Source organism: Manis pentadactyla, chromosome 6, assembly GCF_030020395.1.
Source record: "Manis pentadactyla isolate mManPen7 chromosome 6, mManPen7.hap1, whole genome shotgun sequence".
Lineage (NCBI taxonomy): Eukaryota > Metazoa > Chordata > Mammalia > Pholidota > Manidae > Manis > Manis pentadactyla.
In genome coordinates, this window is record NC_080024.1 from 128,922,083 (window position 1) to 128,944,856 (window position 22,774).

Sequence of the window (22,774 nt, forward strand, 5' to 3'; positions counted from 1 at the left end):
TGGCTGGTTTGCGTCACAACACTTAGAAACACTGGATTAGATGATCTGTAAGATATAATCCAGATCATTGCTGAAATCTAAACTGCCTATACAGTTACTTTGTAGACTAATAAGAGCCTTATATAATACTAAAAGTATTTTATAGATTATGAAAATATTCTTGTTTGTGAGTTAGTGTGGATGTGTGAGTTTAAGATGATTTCTGAAGATGTTAATGCTCTTTATACCTTGGAAAGTGCTGGGTGAAAATGCTTGTTTTGAAGCCAGATTTTTAGGAAATCTAGAATATTGTATTTATTAAAGCATTATTGTTATTAATTTGCCTTTCATAGATGGTTATATATGTTGTCCCTTAATTTAACACTTTTAAAAGACTAATGATAAAATGTGTTTTATCATTTCCACTTAATTCATTTTGCAAATGCGACTTTTCTGTTTTAATGGAAATGTGTGATGATTTACAAAATGAATCTGAATTTCATTTCACCTTATATGAATGACTTAACATATTTTTGAGGTATGTAATAGTGGAATGTGAAGATCAAGATACTCAGCAGAGAGATCCAAAGACCCATGAGATGTACTTGAACGTAATGAGACGATTCAGCCAAGCATTGTTGAAGGTAACCATGACCACTGAATGTGGGGGATGGCAAACACAGAGGACCAGCCAGACTGGCCTGTTGCCTGTTTTGGTATGTTCTGTGAGTGAAGAATGATTTTTGTATTTTTAAATGGTTAAAAAAAAAAATCAAAAGAATATTTTGTGATACAATGTGAAATTCTAATTGTAGTGTTCATACATAAAATTTTATAGGGTCATAGTCATACTCATTTATTTTATATTATTTATGGCCACTTTTTTACTACAATAGCAATTGGATAGTTGAAATGGGAGCTGTATGGCTAGCAAAGCCTAAAGTATTTATTTCTTGGCTCTTGACGGAAAGTTTGTTGACTTCTTATTTAGTTAAATAAGCCTATACCTGGAGCCAGAAAACTCCAAACTTGTGCTTTTTTATTTCCCTTTTTTGTTTTCTTTTTTTCTTATCAAGACTAGCCACACTTTCAGAAATCTGACAGTGGTTATATTGCAGATATTTTCTATGTAACTTGTGTTTTGCTTCTTAAACAGTTTTTCGAGATATGTGAAGCCATTTTCCCATGGTGTTCTTGTGATTCTGAAATGTGTTGCAGTTCAGCCAGCAGAGGGTGCATGGGCAATGGAAGGAAAACTATCACAGCATCAGGCTGTGATTTGCTACAGAAATATTTTACTTCATAGCATCTTTATCTGCTCTTCCGTGTTTTTAAAAATTTAAATCACACCTTTTGGACTCTTTGAGACTAAACCTTTATGTAGTCCTTAAAGCTGAGAGCTTCTGTACATCAGACTGATTGGCAAACAAATGGTTGGTCCTTTTTTCTAATCTAGTTTCTGTCATTTACTGCCTTTGTCAACAACCCCTGAAGAAATAATCACTTTCTCTGAGTTTAAATTTCCTCATGTTTGAAATGAGGGTATTTGCTCAGCTACCCTTTATCAAGTAATTGGGAAGATTAAAAGAGAACATTTGTTTTATGAACTTGGAATCACTGCATAATACTTAACACTTAGTTTTTATGACTTTTATTTTACTAAGCAAGCATGTATTATGTTGCTACTAGAGTACTTTGAGTGTATTTTTAGTTCCTTGAGGATAATATTGTGTCATATGCCCAGCACATTTCTGGGCTTCACAGGCTTCCAGATATTTAATCAATCAATGGGTGAATGCATTTTGAGTGAATGAATTTTATTGTACCACATGACTGTATGTGAAAAACTGCTGTTTTTGATAGACTAAGTTTCACTGAAGACTCAAATAATTTTCAACTGTTGGTTGAAAGAGTTGGTGGTGGTTAAAGAAGCTAGCAGGTTTCTCATTATCTCTGAATCAGGATAATCTTTTTCAATTTTACTTTGTATTGAAGTTTGCAGCTATTAGAGGAATAAATAAAAATCACCCATGCTATTAAAGGAAACCTGATCATTATGCTTCGTCGAAACTAATTTTCCTCTTCTTTCAATCCCTGCAGGGTGATAAGTCTGTCAGAGTTATGCGTTCTTTGCTGGCTGCACAGCAGACATTTGTAGACCGGCTGGTGCATCTCATGAAGGCAGTACAGCGGGAAAGTGGCAATCGTAAAAAAAAGGTAGATCAATGGGCTTTGCTTTCTGTTTATGACTCATAATGTCTTGGTGTCATAAAATACTGAGATTTGTCTGTTTGGGTTGGCAATTTTATGAAATTAGTATTATGTAAATATAGTAATAGGAACACTTCTAAGTACTAGTTATGTATGGGGCCCTGTTTTGTGAGTTTACATATATTGATTTAATCCTCACAACAACCCTGTAAGTTAGGTACTATTATTATACCAATTCTAAGAGAAAGTAGGGATAGAGAGGTTAAGTAATTTGTCCATGTCCTCAGTTAGCAAGTGTTGGTGTTGGGATTTGTACCCAGGCATTCTGAGTCCATATTTTTATCTACAATGTTTTATTGGCTCTTACTTTAAAATCTTAGCTTCCTAGAGTATAATCTATTTGACATGGAAGGGATCTCTAGAGATCATTTAGACTAGAATTATTTTGAAAAAATGAAAGTCCAGAGTGACTTTCTGTATTGTGAAACTATATATTCATAACAACACTGGCTTTTTACCTGTTCTCACGACTAGGACAGTGATCTTTCTCTATACAGTGAGACTTCTACTTGATGAGAATAGATGAGTATTTAATCTTCATATATCATTTTTTTCTACCTGAAAATCTAAGTTATATGAGGGATTCAGCTGATAATCTTCTGTTTACCTTATCCCATAATAGGTAGATCTTTCTAAATGGCCCTTGCAAAACAACATGACACATTTTACTGTTGTTATGTAGACTTGTGAGAGGAATGTGGAAAGGGGAAAGGATGAAAAATTGGGTTAGGAGTTCAAAGGCAAGGTATCAGGTCTAAAGAGAAATGTTAGCAGATACATGTGCAAGGAAGTGTTCACAAGGTTAGGAATGAGAAAAATAGGCTGAAGAGAAGCACCTTTTTATTGTTTGCATTTTCTTTGTTATTAAGAATTACAAATCATGGTTCAGCAACTGTATCCTTAGTGCATTTCTCCTGGAGCCCTCCTCCCCGGAGGTGCCTGTGTGAGAAGCTGTATGACCCCAGATGCCCACCAGCAAAAGGAGTGTCTGTTCCTTTGACTGTCAGTGTGGGGCATGTATTTAAACCAGTTTGTTTTTGTAGGATATGCTCGTCTATTCAGTGTACACCTGAGCCTCTCACTGCACCTCAGGTTTAGCTGTTCCGGATGATGACTACCTGTTTGAATCACTTAAGGCTCCACAGCATGAATTGTTTTTCTGCCACATAACCTGTATTTTAATAAGTCAGACAATCCCAAATACAGTTTCAACATTGGCCAAAAATCTTAGACATCTTTTTGTGATGTGGTAAAAGACAAATTTAATTTTATTTACTACACAGATTTACTAGGCATAGTCCTGGCACCATGCCGAAATGCTAAGATGGCTCTCAGCTACCATTCTTTCCATTATGATAGAAATAATGGAATGACTACTGCTAGTAATTAAAATCCTATGTAGCACTTTTCTATCCCATATAATGAAACAGGGAGAAACATCACGGTGAGGGCAGTAGTGTTAGATATGTAGCATGGTGATCCTTGAGTTCAGTGCCAAATGGGTGAAACAAATAATGTTGTTACTGTCTTCTTTCTTGTGTTGACTTCTGGCTTAGGAAAAATCATGTTGGAAGAGCTTGTCTTTGAGTCTAGATATTTGAGTTCTAATAAAGATGCATTTCCACTGACTTTTAAAAAAATTAAAGCTTTCATACTGAATGTTAAGTAAGTCTTTTTCCACTTTTTTAATCCTTTAGGTGAGAGTATTCATTTATGAAATACAAATGAATCGCATGCCTACTGCATGCCAAGCACTTTTCTAAGTTCTGGGGATATAGCAGTGAATATTAAATTCTCTCCCTTTATGGAGCTTCCATTCTTGCTGGAGGGAAAATTTAACAGAATAAGCAAGTAAAATATATAGTATTTGTGTGCTATGGAGAAAAATAAGGTTAGTAAGGGGAACAGAAAGTGCTGGTTACAAGTTGTAAGGCAGTGTTTGACCTCTCAATAGAGTGGACAGGAAGGCCTCACTGAGAAGCTGACATTTGGCCAAAGATTTGAAGCAGGTGATGGAGCAAGTCGTGGGAATATCTAGAGAAAACTGTTCCAGCCAGAGGAACAGCAAGTACAAAGGCCCTGATGTAGGAGCACATGTGTATGAGCATATGTGCCATGTTTGTGGAATGGGAAGAAGCCCAGTGTATTTGGAGCAAAGGTACCATGGGGGAGAACAGTAGGAGAGGAAGACAGAGGACTGAGATCATAGATGTACTCCACAATGGATGAAATATATCCCTGTAAGCCAGTACAAGGAATTGGACTTCATCATTGAATATAAGTTCAGAGTAGAAGTTATTAGAGGTTCTCAACAGAAGAGTGATGTGATCTGACTTTGATTTTAGCAACCGTACTTACTTATTTTCAATAGAGATTGTAAGAGGCAAAGCTTGAAGGAGAGCAGTCAGGAGGCTGTTGGAATAATCAAGATGAGAAGTGATGGTGGCTTGGATTCCAGGGCTCGTGGCAGTTGAGGTGGGAAGAAGTGGCTTGATTTCTCACCTGCTTTCTGTTTTATTGTTTATTAGCACACCAACTGGAAATTGGTATGATAGGATAACTTGAAATTCAAACTAGTTGACATTATTTCACACTAGTATATCTGATCAAACCTTCAGTTACTGAGTAGATTTACTAATTTTTGTAAGGTATATGTAGAAATTCATACCCGTTTTCAGTTGATCTTACCTTGAACTTGCATGATTCAGAAGGAGAATTGGGAGTATTTCTGAAAAGAAAACATTGAATTTTATGTCTTGGTGGTCTTTGAAACATGTTATTTTTCTGAACTACCACCACATTCATTCCAGAGTCCTCTCTTTTGATGCATACCTCCTTTCAATGGCATTAGAGTCCAGGTGTTTTATTCTGCTGGGATTGGTAATCCAAGTTTTGCCCTTTAAAGAAAGCAAGATTTCTCTTGGCTTTCAAAGGAAATAGATTGTTCTTTTGAAATTGAATGGAAGGGCTTGGTCTGAACATTATAGATCCTCCTAAATGACAAAGCTGTTCACCATGACTTGAATTTCTCATTTTCTGAAATGTTGGCTCAATGCAGTATGCATGTGAACTGAAGAAAATAAATGATGATGTCTTAGGAAGTTTGTCAGACAGAGTTAATGAACAGTAAAAGGTAGAGTCCGTGTTTCTTAGTGAATTGAGATTACTTGTTAAACCCACATCATGCACTAAAGCAGCATAATGACATTATTGCTTAATATTCATGCAGAATCAAGCTTCAAATGAAATTCGTTTCTCTTTGTGGTTTCACAAATTCTTTGACAATAAAAATGGACTCTTTAAGTCCAGCTTGTGTATATTCCTGATGCTCAGCTGCAGCAAGAGAAAAATCCAGATTTTCAGTGTCAAGTAATTGCTACTTTTAAAGCATGCTGCTACTTTTGTCAGGTGGATTGTAGAAGTGCTTGTCTCTCACATATACACTATCTTCTTCATTTTACTTTGTACATACTTTTATGAAGCTTTGCAAGTATTTTAAAGTCAATGGAATCAGTCTTTATGTCTTTACCATGTCTTACAAACTACTTTTCCATTGTAACCTAATTAATCCTTACTGATTTTGTTCATCTAGAATGAGAGACTACAGGCATTGCTTGGAGACAATGAAAAAATGAACTTGTCAGATGTGGAACTTATCCCATTGCCTTTAGAACCCCAAGTGAAAATTAGAGGAATAATCCCAGAAACAGCTACTCTATTTAAGGTAACTGTGATGGATCTTAATGTATATGATTGGAACCTAATTCTTTAAAGCTACAACAGAGACACTACCTTAAAATATCATTACGTTGTGGGTAATATCTATAGTTTTATTTGATTTAGTAAATTCTAGACTTAAAAAGTACCTTTTATTTTGAGTGTTTAAAGATTTTGTGTTACCAGTAGCCATTTTTATATGAAATATGTAAAATATTTTAATATCTGAGTCATTTTTCAATCTTCAATTCTTTGAACTATTTATATTAATCAGAGCCAGACCCTATGTTTTTCCATTTTAACTTTTTTTAAAAAGTTAAATTGTAAAACTTACATGTTCAGTTAATAAGTTCACATAGTTAGCAGTGAGTCCCAGTTAACCTTTTTGGCACTTCTCAACTCTCTTATGTGTTCCTGTGACTTAAATTTTTTCTCATGTTTTCAAGTAGTAATTCTCTTTCAGTCCTTAATAGCATGCCAGTCTTTCTTTTGGCTGACCATCACTTGGCTAGTTAGAAACAGCTTGTGGCAGCTGTTTAATCTGACCAAAGGGCTGAGCACCATTACCTGTGAAAGCATCATCTGCTTGGCATTATGATGAAAGGTCTCTATGAGATGTGGTGTTTTAGGATTTGTGATTCTAGGAGTAGAAGGGCATGAGTTGCTCTGGATATAACTTTGCATCCAGATGACAAAGGGCTCATAGGACAACTTAAGTATATTTTAAAAAGGGTATGGTTACAGTAAGAAATAGTTAAGATTTTTTTTTTAACAGTATGTTTAAATACCCTTGCAGCCTAGTTCACACTACTGAAAACATTAGGTTTCATAAAGCAGTAATTAACCTTAACATGTTATAGATTCTGGTAGTTCTATCCTTTTGAAAATTATTCTATTACATTAATTTTTAAATGTTGCTTGCAATCTATTTAATTGATTTTAAAACTCATTAATGGATTGGATTATAACCTGCAATTTGAAAAATACTGGTAGAGGAGATAATATGCAAATATTTCTTAGTTTGTCCTTCAATCCACTGGAAGCTGAAAGATAAATGGCCACACAGAGGACAATATACATGGAACAACTGGTGTTCTTCTGGGCTGAAACTCCCAAGCAAGACCAGGTCCTAATATTCTTGTTCCCTAAGTACTGACTAATCAAGGTCAGTGAGACAAAAAGGTAGTTTTACCATTTTTTTTTTCAAACAGGATAGAAAAGAATCTTTAAGACATAGAGCAGGAGTTGTAAGGCTAGGGTATAAGATTATATATCTGTCACTATTGTTATGTATATTATGGACCCATTTTGTCCTTATATTCATAAAGCAGTTAGTAAAGTATCATGGGACATCTGCTTGATCCTAATATCCAGTCCTGTTTTCTGTTTCCAACCCTGATGATGTATGTGGGTATTCTTGAAACTTCTGAGTTGGAGGTTAGGATCAAAGGTTCTTGGAAATTTATTACATTACTGTATTATAGTAATTCTTTGGGTCACAAATTTTTGGGTCATTTATATAAAGTATGTTTTTGCTGGGTAATAAAAGGATACTCCAAATTTAAGTCCATTTTAAAAGTCAGAGCTTCAGTCCACTAGAGGTTGTGATTTCTAAGCATATTTTTTAAAGCATTTTTGATGACTTTCCCCTAAATATTTTATTGGAAAGTTCTCAAACATACAGCAAAGGAAGAAAAATTTTAAAGTCAACAGCTGTATACCTACTGTTTTGATTCTGTTAATGTTTTACTCTGTTTGCTTTGTCACGTGTCTGTTCATCCCTTTATGTGATACTTTTGTGCTATTATTTCTCAGTGCTGTGTAAATTAAGGTTATTGTCATTTGTTTTCTTTGACAGACTCATTAATTTTTTTAGATTATTATAAATATCTCTAAATGTTCATCTTAATTTCTTCCTAATGATGAGTACCAATAAGGTATCTATTTAAGAATAGTTTTCTGACCTTTTATCTCCAAATAATGGTCTCAGTGTGCTACTCTATTGAAGTTTTGTTTCTCAAGAAAATTTAATTTCATTATTTGTTGATTTAAACATACACCTAAACTAAATCAGAGATTTCGTCTAGTTACGGGAAAGATTCTGGGGAAAAACATAATTGTTACAGAATAAAAGATAAAGATGTTTGAGATCTCTCATTTTATAAAAGAGGAATTTGAGTCTCAAGCTGCACAGTCAGTCATATACGTGCCATTAGTAACCAGGGCTCTTGACTTTTTATATGGTCTATTATTTCCAGTATGTCTTTGTAATAAAATAATGATGGCAAATATATAGAACATCTGCTGTGTATCAGGCATGGTGTCAGTGTTTTGACCTATGGTTTCTGATCACCTTAGCAACTCTGCAGAAGAAGTTGTTATCTTTATTTTACAGGTGAGGAAACAGGTTAAAGAATATATCCAACATCATCCCGCTAGTCTGGATTCGTATCTGTGACTGACTCCAGGGCTTGTGCTCTTTATGCCATATAGTCTTCTATTAGCTAGCTCATTGTTCTCTCCAAGGTGGTACCCTAATGCATTTTGCTGCCAACATCTCTGATTTCTTTAGGATCTGTTTACCTATTTGTTTACCTTACATGTCAGCATTTTTTTCTGTGTACAGTAAATCTCTATATGTGTTAATTTATATCCAAATTTGAAAACAGTATTTTTATTCCAGAGTGCTCTTATGCCTGCACAGTTATTCTTTAAGACAGAAGATGGAGGCAAATATCCAGTTATATTTAAGCATGGGGATGATTTACGCCAAGATCAACTTATTCTTCAAATCATCTCACTCATGGACAAGGTGAACATAATCTTATATTGATGGCGAACATTTTTTCATATTGGAAAACTATCGTTTAGTGCATATGCTGTGTATGGACATAGAAGTATTTGTAACCTCCAAGTGCAACCTAGAAAGCTCACCAGTCTCCACTTGATGTTTAACAAATTTAATTATTTTTCTACACTACCTAAATGGCTCTTGTGATGAGTATAAAATGAAACTGCATGTGTTCCTTCTTATAAAAACTTTTCCCAGTTCTCTCTGATGTCAGATTTAATTAATTTCCTTCCTCTTAGTTAACTAGATGATCTGCTTCTTTTTAAAATCCCATTCCTGTCCTTGGCTTTTGAAGGAACATATTTGCTCTCATTTCCTTTTTTCTGAGTTCTAAAATACTTAATGACCAGAAAGAACTGCATAAATCAGTAGGAGAAATCCTACTATGCATTGAAAACTACTGATAGTGATTTACAATAAGATAAAAAATTTGGCATAACCATCAAGTAAATGCTTAATTTATTTTGATTATCAAAATCAAATTACCTAATTATCTTAGTTAAACTTTTATTTAGGTTTACCCCCTAAGTCTCTATATTACACTAAGTCTCTTATTGACTACAAAGCTGTTTCATAACAATATTTATATATTGTTAATATATTTTATCTTTTGATCAAAAGCTGCTAAGGAAAGAAAATCTGGATTTGAAGTTGACACCTTATAAAGTATTAGCCACTAGTACAAAACATGGTAAGTTTAATTTACACCATGATTATATATTTCAGTGCTCTATGAGTCTACAGTTGACCCTTGAACGATGTGGGGATTAATGGTGTCAATCCCCCATGCAGTCAAAAATATGCATGTAAATTTTGACTCCCCCCAGAAATTAACTATTAATAGCCTACTGTTGATGGGAAGTCTGAAGGTTAACATAAAGAGCTGATTAACATATTTGTATGTTATATGAATATATACTTTATTCTTACAATAAAGAAAGCTAGAGAAGATAAAATATTTTTCAAATTGTCACAAATCTCCAAAAAATTTTCCGGTATATGTATTGAGAAAAATCTGAGTATAAGTAGTCCTAGACACTTGAAACCATTGCTGGCCAAGAGTCAACTGTACTTTTCCTTTTCTTAACTGGAAGTTAAGAGTGTTAGAGATCGAACTCATTTGTAGCACTGAAGACCAATTGGACTAGCCTGTCTCCTTCTATCTTTCTCACCTGAAGTAATTAGCATACCTGGAAGAAAATTTAACACCTCTATGATGTTTACACTCAAAAATGTTCACAAATCAGTTTCTTAGTTGTTAATCTGTGTCCTCAATCATCTTTTAAGAGTTACCATGACCCAGAATGGCTTTGTACTGAGCTCTGCTTATAAAAACCACTTAGGAAATGATGTTGCCTTATTAACTAATTTTTTTTTATGTAGACCTATAGCATCTTGGTACAGAGTATTTTTCTCATTGAATAATCTGGAGGTTTGGTGGAAGATTCCCGAGGAATGTTTGCCTAATGCTTATTGTGAATTCCAGTTTTGTTATTCATAGAACTTCTTATCCTCAGATACCTTGGAGAAACAAAGTGTCTCTTTTAGGTTTTCTGCCCTTCCCTTGGCCACACCCAAATCTTTTTGATGGTTTAATTCCTCTTCTCATTTCCCTCTTAGGATGATCTTGTTTAAAGTGTTAACTATCCTGCATAATTTAATTTACTAGCTTTCATTTGCTCTTGGGACAAAGACAAAAACCTTAGGTTAGTTTACAAATTCTGACATGGTGTGGCCCTCTCTGCCTGTCCCACAAGTCTCTCATTTTGCCTGTTTCCCCCTTGCTTCCTGGGCTGTAGCCACATAGGCTACCTTCCATTTTCTCAGATGTACCATGCTCTTTTCAGCTTTCAAGCCATCACATATGCTATGATTGTTACCTTTAACATCCTTTCTTCCTTAGCTTTACCTGTTAACTTTCATTATCCCTCAAAATACTGCTCAAATGTCAGATGTCCTCTGATCATTATTGTAATTTAGGTCCCTACACTATTCTGTTTCATAGTGTCTTTTCATCCATAATATTTATCCCAATAAAATTTGCAAGCTTGTATGATCTGTAAAGGCAGGGTCAAGGCTTTATATTTTCCCTGGCAAAATTCTTGCTACATAGTAGAAAAGAAATTAATATCTCTTATGTGAATAATGTGACTATTCCATATTTGTGATAAAGAATGAATGAGACATTACTAACTCTGAAGTAATTTGCATGTAAATAATTACAAGGTAAAGTTCACCAAAACCAGATTGTTATGATCTGAAATAGTTTCCTTCACTCAGCTTATTTTTCATATATTTCTTGTTTTATACTTCCGTTGTTGTCTCCAGACTTACTAGGCTTATGTTTTCTCCTCGTTTGCCTTATACACTATTGCATTCTTCTTTTTGGTGGTTTAAGAAATTGACACTTTTTCTCTCATCACTTCCGGAAGTGGCAGAAGATGGAGTATGAAACAGAAAAGCCAATGAATATAATGCAGTTTCAGGGTTAGGTGACTGATATTACATATTTTCAGATTTTTTAAAGTGATTTTAAATTTGCAGTACTTTTAATTTATATATATATTATAAAACTACAGGAAAAAAGGCATTCTTGTGCCAGATTTCAGAAGCTCTTCCAATTACTTTTGTTCTTTGTGTAAATAATATAAATTGGCTTAAAGAAACATACAGATTAAATCCACTTAATTGAAAGAAAAGTATCCTTGTAGTTCCTATGACTTAGATGCCAGTATAAGCTTAATATTGTTTACAGACCTCTTTAAGCTGTTCGGATGTGAAGTGTACGCATTCTCAAATGAAGGTTCTTTTTAGCAGGACCTTTATTTTAATTGCTTAATCAATAGCTGTGCTAAATGCAGTGCATATATTTCTGTGTAGGCTTCATGCAGTTTATCCAGTCAGTTCCTGTTGCTGAAGTTCTTGATACAGAAGGAAGTATTCAGGTACGGTATGTATTTTAAAGGCCTATACAATTCATGAGCATATTCTTGTTATAAAAAAAATTCAACCTTTACAAAAGGTATATAGAATTAAAAATGAAACTCTCCTTCTTCCCTCAAGTTGTTTTCCTTTCCTGAGAGTTCTTCCATGTTCATTCATGCAGATGCTCAATTCCTTAAACAGTGCCTGGCACATAATAAGGGATTAGAAATTACTGCTGAATAAATTAAAAATCTGTTAAAGTTTATGGTTATACTATTTTCCAGAGTATGAAAATACTATCATTTTTTTAACCATTAATGAACATTTTTATTATTTCCAATGTTTATTCTTATTCGGAACAGTGCTACAGTGATATTCTTGCTCATACGTGTTTTGCACAGTTCCTTTCTTAAGATCCCTATTCCCCACTCCATCCTCATTGTTCTCCTTTAATACAAGAAATGGTGAGTTGTTCGTAGGATTAAGCCATGTATATCTTTGGAGTTTTTTACACAGTAATTCCGTATGAGCTTAGATTTGCAGAAAAGCAACACTAATTTCTTGGCAAAGCAAGTGTTTATTCTGTTCTTGGTTTGGGGTGCAGTCACATGCAATGGTTAAAGCTCAAGTTGAGAATCTCAGACTGCCTAGGGTTCAAGTTTGGTTATGCATCTTTCCAGCTTTATAACCTTGAGTGACTGCTGAACTCTTTGTTGCAAAAGGAGTTAACAAAGTAGGCTGAGGCTGCTGTCTTTAGAAAGGCCTGCTCACTTGGCCTTTGGCTGGTATCTGGTGACTTGGCTTCCAGTGTGTTCCCTCTGTTCGCTAACTGGTAAGGGTGATTCACCGTACCTAGACTACAAATAATGTGATTTATTGAAAACAGCCTGCTTTCTCATTTGATAATTGCTAGATAGAGTGTCTATGTGATCAGCCCCCAATAAGAACCATAGATGTTGAGTCACTAATCAGCTTTCTTGGACAGAAACATTGTACCTGTATGACTGCTTTTTTTTTTTTTTTCTGCTGTTGGAGAAAAGTAGTAAGTATACTCAGTGTATCCCCTTCCAGAAGAGAGCAAGAAGGCTTGTGCATAGATTTTGCCAGACTTTGCCAGTGTATTTTTCCCACACTCGTCTTGTTGTGTATACTTTCAGGGTAATAAACCTTAGTTGTGATACAATTATATGTTGAGTCTGTGACTCCATCTAACAGATCAAACATGTATATCATGGGGTATCAAACAGGTACCCCAACATATCCTGCAAGTTCTGTTTTGCATCTGTGAAACTTTGGTAGTAACTAATAGTACCTAGCTCTAGGGTTGTTCTAGAGATGACATGAAATGGATGTATAACTTAAACATAAGTTCTAATTGAAGGACTTGTTTAATAAAGTTATCTATTATTATGTTGGTCTGTGGAATTATAATTTTATAAAATAAAGACTGACAGTTTGTATATTGAATCTTGGTTTTGTATATTTGAATGGATTTGCTGAGTCGTAGGTCATTCTCATCTTTCCACCTTTACAAGGTAATTAAAAATTGTTTTCTAAAGTAGTTGTTTTGGGGAACAACTATTCATTCTCTCCTTGCTATACATCTTTACCTAATCTTATTAAACGTCTTAAATTTGGTTGAGTTTTAGTTTGCATTTTCCAGATTGCTTATAAGGCTGAGAATTTAAAAATGAATGTATAGGCCATTTATTTCTTCTGTGTAGTGCTTGTTCACATCTTTTGCCCATTTTCTTGTTGGATTGTCTTTTTCTTATTGATTTATATTTCTTATTGATTCTCGATCTTTGTCAAGCTTATAGGGTGTTTTAAAAAGTTGAAAATACACAATAAACCTTTTTTTTAAACAATATATTAGTCGTATTTTCAGTTCATACAATCTGTGTGTTTTTCTTTAACATCTAAATGTAAGGGAGTAAGTCCAATTGGTAATTTGAAACAAAACAAAACAAAACAAAACAAAAAACCCTGTTTTCCCAGTGTTTCCAGACTCTTTGGACACTTCAGTGCATTTATTATGCTCCTATAATTCTTATTCAGTCAGCATCTCTTACATGTTTTACATCATGTCTTCTGAATCTAAGATTTCTTAGTATTTGTGTTCTAAGTATTTCAGAATTTTATATGTAATTTTATTGAACTTTTTAATGGTAACAGTGTTTCAATAGCTTAAAAGAAAATTTTAAAAAATGTAAACATTCACTTTCAGGCTATGATACAGAAAACCCTCATGTTTACTTTTAGGAGAAATGTAAGAATAAACTGATAAATTAAGTATAGAGATATAGTAGTAAATGCATTTTAATGTTTCCTCTCAGGTATAGAAGTAGCATTATTTTTTTTTTTCTCTTAACAGTCTTGTTATAGTAAGCATAGTAATAACCGTGATTCCTGAGACATATGCTTCCTAAAGTCCACATTGTATAATTATTGACTAATTTTTAGAGCAGACACCTTTGGTCATTATTTACAATTTTGGAATGTCTAATTTCTTTAAGAGTTGTGTTGAAATTGTGAACATGTACATATTTTTTCAGAATTTTTTTAGAAAATATGCACCAAGTGAGAATGGGCCAAATGGCATCAGTGCTGAAGTTATGGACACTTATGTTAAAAGCTGTGGTAAGTTTTTTAAGCTGTTACATTCCATTGATATGTTGGAATAAAGGAAAGCAGGCTATTTTGAGGTTCCCCTATTCATACACATTTAGAATATGGTGATATTTTGTCTTAGTCCATTTGTGCTGCTATAGTGAAACACTAGAGACTAGGTGACTTATGAACAACTGAAATTTATTTCTCAGTTTCGGAGGCCGGAAGTCTGAGATGTTACCAGCGTGGTCAGATAGGGGCTTTTTTTGGGTGGAAGAGCTCTTGTATTTTACCTGTTGGCAGAAGCTAGGGAGCTCTGTGGAGGTCTCTTTATAAGATAACTGATCCCATTCGTGAGGGCTCCGCCCTCATGACCTAAGCATCTCCCATTGTCCCCACCTTGGGCATTAGTATTCCAACATGTGAGTTTTGGGGGGACAAAAAGATTCAGACCATAGAAGATTTAAATGTTCTGTAAGAAGAAGATTAAAAGAAGTTTGACAAAAGAAGTCACTAATGTTTTGATATAATAGTAGTAACAAGTTGTAAATTATATTTTGTGTTATTGGATATATCTTTACAATCACTTAACTGTTTGATAATTACAAGTTATCTCTTGCTAGAAGCTGTTAATTTTCCCATAGATTTTCCCTTTGTTTGAGTAACTGCAATTAAATAGACTGTGGGAAGTGTCTCAGTCAGCAATAATTATGCTTTAGATAAGTCTCAAGAACTAAGATATCAGTGCTGTGTTAGGAGGGTATATTTTAGATTAATATTTATAGTCCCTTCCTGGAAATAAATAGCAGTTTCACCCATTTATGCTTATCCTTATGAAGTTTATATTTTAGAGGATTGTATTTTATTCTTAAGAGATTTTTTTCTTTATAACTGGATTATTTAAGGAGGGCTAATAAAGGAGTTGACAATAGAGTTGAGCCATGAATGGTATATGGGATATAATGTTATTTCTGTTACATATAAATATTATGTTTATCTTTATATCCATATTTATATGTATACTTAAGCAACTAACACTGGGTGAATCAAGTAGAAAGCTTTTTAGAGATACAACTTTATTTAAACTTTCATGTTTTATGGTTTATAAATTCCTATCTTATACATGACATTAAAGACATTTTTTTTCTCAATATTCCTGTGAGTCAGTATTCCAGGTTATTTTCGACCCTGTACTTTATTCCCAAATTTATACTTGATAGATTTTTGTGGAAGACGTACAAAGAAAATTTAGTATGTGAGAACTTTAAAAACACTGAAATAAAATGTGTGTGCATTAGAATCCTTTGTGGATTTTAATTCTAAATTGTAATGAAGGGAAATAAACTGTTTACACATAAAAATGGTCACATAGAATTTACTGAGATTTAAAGACTAAAGAACATTGATCAAAGCATTGTAGAGAAAATATTTCCTCTAACTCTTGCTGGCTCTCCTACTCTGTATTTCTCTCTCCTTTCCCTCCCTCCTTCCCTCTGCTTTCTTTCCTTCCTTCTTTATTTTCCCCATTTTCTCTTCTTTCTCTTCCCTCAGACCTTCAAGTCTATGTTTCGATGATCTGAAAAAATTACATATCATCTAAAGACTTGACTAAGCTGGATATCTAAAATAAATAACTCACATGACTGGCAGTGTATAGTACCTTTCAGCAAGGCTTGTCAATCAAGTCACCTCTCAAAACATGGCCTCTCTGAGGCTTGGGATTCTCCAAGCTGGGCTCCAAGAGGAAGAATTCCAAAGGACAGGAAGTAGAAGTCTTGGTTTCTGAAAGTGTGGACTGGAAAGTTGATAGTTTGTCACTTCTGCCATAATCTTTTGGTCAGAGCAGTCACAGAGTCTCCCTGGATTCAAGGGGAAGGGATATAGTTCCCAACTGGATGAAAAGCATGTTAGAAAATATGCAGCCATTTTTAATCTGCCCCACCTGTTTCTCAGTGCCTTATTATATGAGGTATTTTACATGCCTTCAAAAAATGATCTTGTGTCTTTTAACTTTTTCAGATAGTTGATATAAACTTTTTTTACATCATATATTTAATAAAGGAATGTTAACTTTCTACTTGGAATATATACACATACAGCTTGTAAGTACTGACTAAAATTTGAAAAACCTCTTCTAGTTAAATTACTGGAACAGTGTATTATGGATACATGCAGTGTCATAGTGTTGTACCTCTTATATAATAATTTTAGTAGCTATTGAAAATATGACTAGCTTTTCATGTAAAAAAAAGTAGCCTTATAAGTTACACCTATTGGACAGTTCAATTCAAATTAGATCTTGTTCCTTTCTTTTTTCCCAAATGTTACACATTTATTCATCCCCTGATAACCAATTTATAGTAGGCCTTTTCATCTTATTTTGAATAGCCTGTTTTCTATATGTTTGATATGTTACAAAATAATCTTTTGTGTTTCAGTGAGTTGGTAGCATTCTAAGTAATGATAAGGTTGAGCCATTATTTGAATTTTTCTATAGTGCTTTGTATTAGAATCTGTTGGACATTAGCATAAAGATGTATGTATAACTTTCATTCAGAAACTAATGCTTTAGGTTTGGGCAGAGTGTAAGTAGAAGAAGTGATAATCATTATGATGACAGTATTTCCAGATAATGCAAGATGCCAATTCTATGTCATGCGAGTAAATGTGAGAACACCAATTATTCTCACACATATCCTTACTGTGTAAAGGGAAATAGCATTGCTTAGCTGTCAATATTTCTCTGTATTTTACATTAAACCAGAGTTGTTTTATAAAGCCAGTTTCAGGGTATTGTGAATATCACATAGTATCAAAATACTAGCGAACAGCCTCCTTTTGACAAGATTCTTTTGGAGAGGTATCATTTGTCCATTGTAGTTACAGAATGGCTTCTCTTTCCATAAGAATCCTCTGATCAACTCATTCTGAATATTATTTTTATCTCACAGTTTCTGGAGATTCGTCCCACTCTTGTCTTAGATGTCTTTTTCAGGATGTATTGTTTCTCTTAAGTATTGACACTGAATTATTGAAACACCCTAAAGTCTTACTCTGCCATCTTTTATATATACACACACACATACATATATAGATATATACACACATACACGCACATATGAAAGAAGATTATATGCTATCTCACTTGACTTAAGAAATTTCATCAAAAAAAACCATCAAACATATTTGTGACCTTAACCCACTGATGCAGGGTAAAAGGTTAATTCTCATACATTCCCTACTCCATTTTGAAATAAACCAGTAACAACAATGAAATATCACTGTAAAAACAAATTAGATGATAAAGAGTAGTGTAAAAAAACTAATTTATCAGTAGGACAGGCATGATTCATACATGTCTAGTTACTTGTACATTTTAGGGCAAAATTACTGCACAAGTGAGTCATTACTATGTAGTGATAGCTCACCAATGTGAAATAAAGTAAATAAATAATGATTAAACTAATTGCAATTTATAATTAAAAAGAAAGTAAGTAGTACCATACAACAACTCCAGAACACTGATACTCAGTGATCTCTTTGAAAATTGCAGGAGTTTGACCTACCTTTGCATGCACATTAGGAGTTTGTATCTTTGACAAGTACTAAGTACCAAGCAGATTTCTAAGTGAATCATGTACTAGAGAACTCAGTATACCAAGTTCTCATATGTTCTCTTTATGAATACCAGATGTAATAATACCCTTTAGTAAGTCACATAGTTTTTCAGTGAAGAGCCTTTTGTCATTTGTGGAATTACATATTTTGTACCAGTTTTAGAGCAGTGCTACTCAGTCGATGGACCAGCAGCATTGGCTTCACCTGGAAACTTATTTTTTATTTCTGAGCCTCAGGCCTTGCCCCTGATGTTTTGAGCACAGTCTGCATTTTATTTGCCTATTTTTATATTGTTGATTCACAATATTCTATTGGTTTCAGGTGTGCAACATAGTTACATACATTACATACTGCATCTCAAGCCAGATTTCCAGGGGATTCTTATGTACATTAAAAACTAGAGAGGGCATTTCCAGCTTTGGGGTGTATTAACAATCACTTTCTGGCTACTGCCCGTAGAGATTCTTATGCATAGAAAATTGAAGTAGGGCTTAAGACCTTGCACTTTTAATAAGTTTCTAAGTGAAATTGCCAGTATATGTATCCCGTTTTGAAGAGCAGTTCTCTGGATCAGTGTTCAGTCACTTTTTCCCTAAAGCCTCCCTGGTAGTAAATATTTTAGGGTGTTCTGCCAGATGGTCTCTGTTGCAGCTGTTCAACCAGACCGTTGTAGTGCTGAAGAAATATGCAAATGAATGGGTGTGGCTGTGTTTCAGTAAACTATTTATAAAATATAAAAACAGAGGGGGACCAGTTTTGGCCAGTAAGCTATATTTGCTCATCTCTTATGTAAATAACCTTGAAGACCCTAGTGGACTGCTAAATGTGTTAACAATTGCATTCAGCTACAGTTAACATAATCAAGTGATAGTGGCTTACACATGTAAGACCTGTTTTCTGTAAGAAGCAGAGCTGCAAGCCTTTGCTGTTGTTTGAGCTGCTTGAGGGACGTTAGGACCATCCAAGGTCAGTGTGAGTCTCAGCCTTTTGCCTATGATAGGAAATGACTGCCACAACTGCAATCATTACGTTTGCAGTTTAGCCAGGGAAGAGAAAAAGCCTAAAGGCTTAGTCACCCTAGTCAGCCCTCATTTGAAAAATGCTCACCACAAAACTACATTTGCTTCCATTTCATTGGACATGCCTAACTGTGAGTGAGGTTGGGGAATGTAGTCTTTTACCTATGCACAGTCTTGCCCCATAAATTCTAGGGGGAAAGAGCATAGATAGGATATTGTGTATATAAACTAATGTCCCTGTCACACTACAGACTATTATTTTGAAAATAACTGATTTGTTTTACAAACTGTAATTGATTTGTTATAGTTATGTTAAAATTGTTAGTAGACTAGTAATATAATTAGAAGAATTTTTTGAATGATACTCTATCATTCATTCTCTACATATGGATGTATTTTAAAATACATATAATATATACTTTTATCTATTATTAGAATATGGCTAGTTACTCTAAACGAATGTACTTAAGCTTAAATATGTTATTGATGTTGCATCTATCAACATAGCTGCTTGGGAAGAAGGAGGTAGTCAGTACAAAAATGGCATTAGTGAGGAGTTTAGAGTCAAATTTAGGTTAAAATCCCAGTCAAATGACCTTGGATAATCCTGTTACCTCCTGGAGCCTGAGGTTTTTTATCATTTGATGGATGGTTATAATACTTAACTGGCATCATTGTAAGGGTTATAGGAATATAGGTAATATGCTCAGCTAAGAGCCTGGCATTCATTAAATTGTAACTGGGATTATTATTAATAATTCAGGATTAACCCAATGGTGATTTCATTGCTTAAGTCACTTTCAGACTTCTAGAATGGCCTTCAGAACTGAGTCAAATGAACCTTAGTGTTTACTGAATTTGGACAGCATTTATTTGGTCATTAATAAGTGGTCCAGTCTTTTTTCTACATATGGACTGAAACATGTTTTTGTAAATACTGATATAGTTACATGTATGTTTGCAAATTGTATTTGTTGTAATGGGAGAAATAAAATTGAAAAAAAAAGCTTCAAAGAGTTGTTAAATGCTTAATTTTATTTGAGTATTTTCAACACATGCCAGGTTTTCAGGCTAAAGAAGAGAAAGATAAAAGGGAGTAAAGCTGGAGCCAGTGACTCTGCCCCAGCCCTGCTCATGTAATATTTCTTAAAAGTTTAGAAGATTATGCTGTGAAACTCCATAAATGCCTTTACTGCTCAAGTGAATGCATTTGTTTTTCTGTTTGCTGGCACTTAGGATTGTTTTCAAAAATATTATTTTTTACCCTGAATTTACTTTTGTTATCTTGTAGATAACAGGGTAGTGGGATGGTTGACTTCACTATGTATGTTTCTATAGATACTTTTTTTTCACTATCATCTTCAACATGTATCCAGTTTGAAATGGTAAACACATGTTCTAATTAATAATAACCTGATTTAACTTTGATAGTGGTGACTTATAATTGACAAAATTCTCCAAGATATTTTTTCTGTTGAAATAGTAAATCTGAGTTTCAAGTGATAAACTTCATAGAGTCAAAGAAGATTACACATTTAGTTTGAGAATTTAGGTGAGAAATAAAAATTAGTATTCAAATTGAAGTTAAAGTTGCTTTCATATTCAATTGTATATAAAACCTGGTTGCATGTATTTTTCACAGTTTTTTTTCAACTGTTATTGTAGCTGGATATTGCGTGATTACATACATACTTGGCGTTGGAGACAGGCACCTGGATAACCTTTTGCTGACAAAAACAGGTACCATATAATGGCTATCAGCAGATATATATTGTATGTGCCAATGATTTTTACCCTGGAATTTACTGAGTAACAAGTAAGTTGCCTAACTGAAAATTAAATCATAGAATCTTAAAAGTCCCTTTACATGGTTCCTTTGGAGGACGTCTAGTGGACTCTGCCAAACCTTATAAAAATACTTTAGTAGCAATCCTACAGATGGTTCTAGTCCTTGCTTCTTGAAATGCGTCTCTTGGTGGAAAGCCCAAAATGTATGCAAGCTGAGTCTTTCATAGTAGAGCTCTAGTTAGAAGGTTAGAATGTGTTTTTTGTTTATCAGACTATGTTTAACTCACATTAATCTCTACCTTTAAGGAGGTTTTGTTTTGCTTTTCCCTTTAGAGTTCCATGGAATAATCATTCTCATCCCTCTTATTGATAATGCTTTGACCCTATGGCTTTAAACACTATTTCTATGCAGATAACTTTCATATTTACAGCACTGTACTTCCCCATTTCAGAAACTTCAAACTGATATATCCAACCCCTTACTTGAAATCCTAATTATGTGACCAGTTAGTAAAAGTTGTTCTCTACCTCCACTACCTGGCTAATACCTGCTTCTTGCTTCGTTTTACCGTCTTATTAAATAGCAACATAGTTTACTCTACCCAGTTTTTAAGCCCCAGGCTTAGGAGTCATTTTAAATTCCAGTTTTGGCCTCATTTCACATATTGAAACTATTAGCAAATGTTGTTTACTCCTCACCTCCAAAATAGATCATGAAGTTACCCACTCTCCTCATTTCCTTTGCTTTGACCCCATTTGAAGCCACTACTATCTTTTGCCCAAACTGTGTGAATAAAATCTGAACTCTGTTCTTGTGGCTTGCCCACATCGATCAGTTTGAATGTCTGATGTCAGACCACTCCTGCCACAGTCAAGTGTCCTTGTTGTTGTTTCCTCTTCTTGGAAAGCTCTTCTCTCTGATCCTTGCAGGTCTGACTTTGGTTATTAAGTCTGAGTTTCAGTGGCATCTCCCTAGAGAAGCTTTTTCTAACTATCTGATCTGAAATAACATACTCCTGCCACCCCACCCCTAATTATCTCTGTGTATTACTCTGTTTTGCTCTCTTTATGTCACTTCTCATTAGCTGAAGTTATCTTCTTATATAATTCAACAGATATTTTTTGAGCATCTGTTATGTGCCAGATATTGTTCTAGGGGCTGGGATACCAACATGAACAGAACAGACAAATACTGGCTTCCCTGCAGCTTTTGACTTTTTCTGATCATCTCCCATTCAGGATGCAGGTTCTTTGAGAACTGGAACCTTGTCCATCCAGTTTAGCACCATGCCTCCAAAGCTTTGAATAACACCTAGCTAAAGTATTTGAATTTTTGAATTAATCAGTGTTGAACTAATAAGTGAATAAATATGTTTGCTCTTCTATGTAGCCTTTTCTTCCCTGGGCTAAATAAGACAAGTTTCTTCAGCCTTCCATAGAAAATGGATTTTTAAGTGCCCTTAAAATAGTCTCTCAGATAAAGACATTTTCTGTTTTGTTAGTATTTCTCCTAATTATGGTTCCAAGAATTTAACATACTATATTGAATGTAATCTGATTAATATTAATGTCCCTGTTAAGGCACATAATCTGAAGTTTTGTAAATTCAATTTAAAATTTTTAGTGTGAAAACTTAACATGTGTAAGAATTTGCATGTGGGAATCATGTCTATATCCAGGCTGTGAAGTCCCTTTAATAACCAAGACTGAAGGAATGTTACTAGATTGTCATCAAGGTTCTGGCCAGATTTACTGCTTTAGTAATTATTGTGTGTTTGGAAAGAATTGTGATTAGGAAAAAGTTTTCCTTAGTTTATTTCTTAGACCTCTTTTTTGGTTGGATCTTCTAACCACAGAATCAAAGTACTAAAGTGATTGTTTTTATATTCTAATCGTAACCAAAGTGGTATTCTTTAATGTATAGAATATCATTATACATATATTGTTATATTTACAGGTCTTGTCTCTTCTTTTAAAAATTGATAACCTTTTCTAT

General features: G+C 34.2%; 1 protein-coding gene across 4 annotated transcripts in view; it reads left to right on the top strand.

Annotated features, from left to right (window-relative positions):
* The window catches only part of PIK3C3 (phosphatidylinositol 3-kinase catalytic subunit type 3), a 158,447-nt gene that overhangs the window by 93,199 nt on the left and 42,474 nt on the right, over positions 1 to 22,774 (top strand). For 3 of the 4 annotated variants that reach the window (XM_036885051.2, XM_036885053.2, XM_057504142.1), the window contains 8 exons: positions 518 to 695; positions 2,080 to 2,196; positions 5,843 to 5,974; positions 8,651 to 8,779; positions 9,440 to 9,509; positions 11,699 to 11,763; positions 14,299 to 14,383; positions 20,656 to 20,730. In XM_036885051.2, coding sequence (XP_036740946.1) covers positions 518 to 695; positions 2,080 to 2,196; positions 5,843 to 5,974; positions 8,651 to 8,779; positions 9,440 to 9,509; positions 11,699 to 11,763; positions 14,299 to 14,383; positions 20,656 to 20,730 — 851 coding nt within the window. The remainder of the gene's footprint in view (positions 1 to 517; positions 696 to 2,079; positions 2,197 to 5,842; positions 5,975 to 8,650; positions 8,780 to 9,439; positions 9,510 to 11,698; positions 11,764 to 14,298; positions 14,384 to 20,655; positions 20,731 to 22,774) is intronic. The other variant, XM_036885052.2, reaches the window with a different exon arrangement.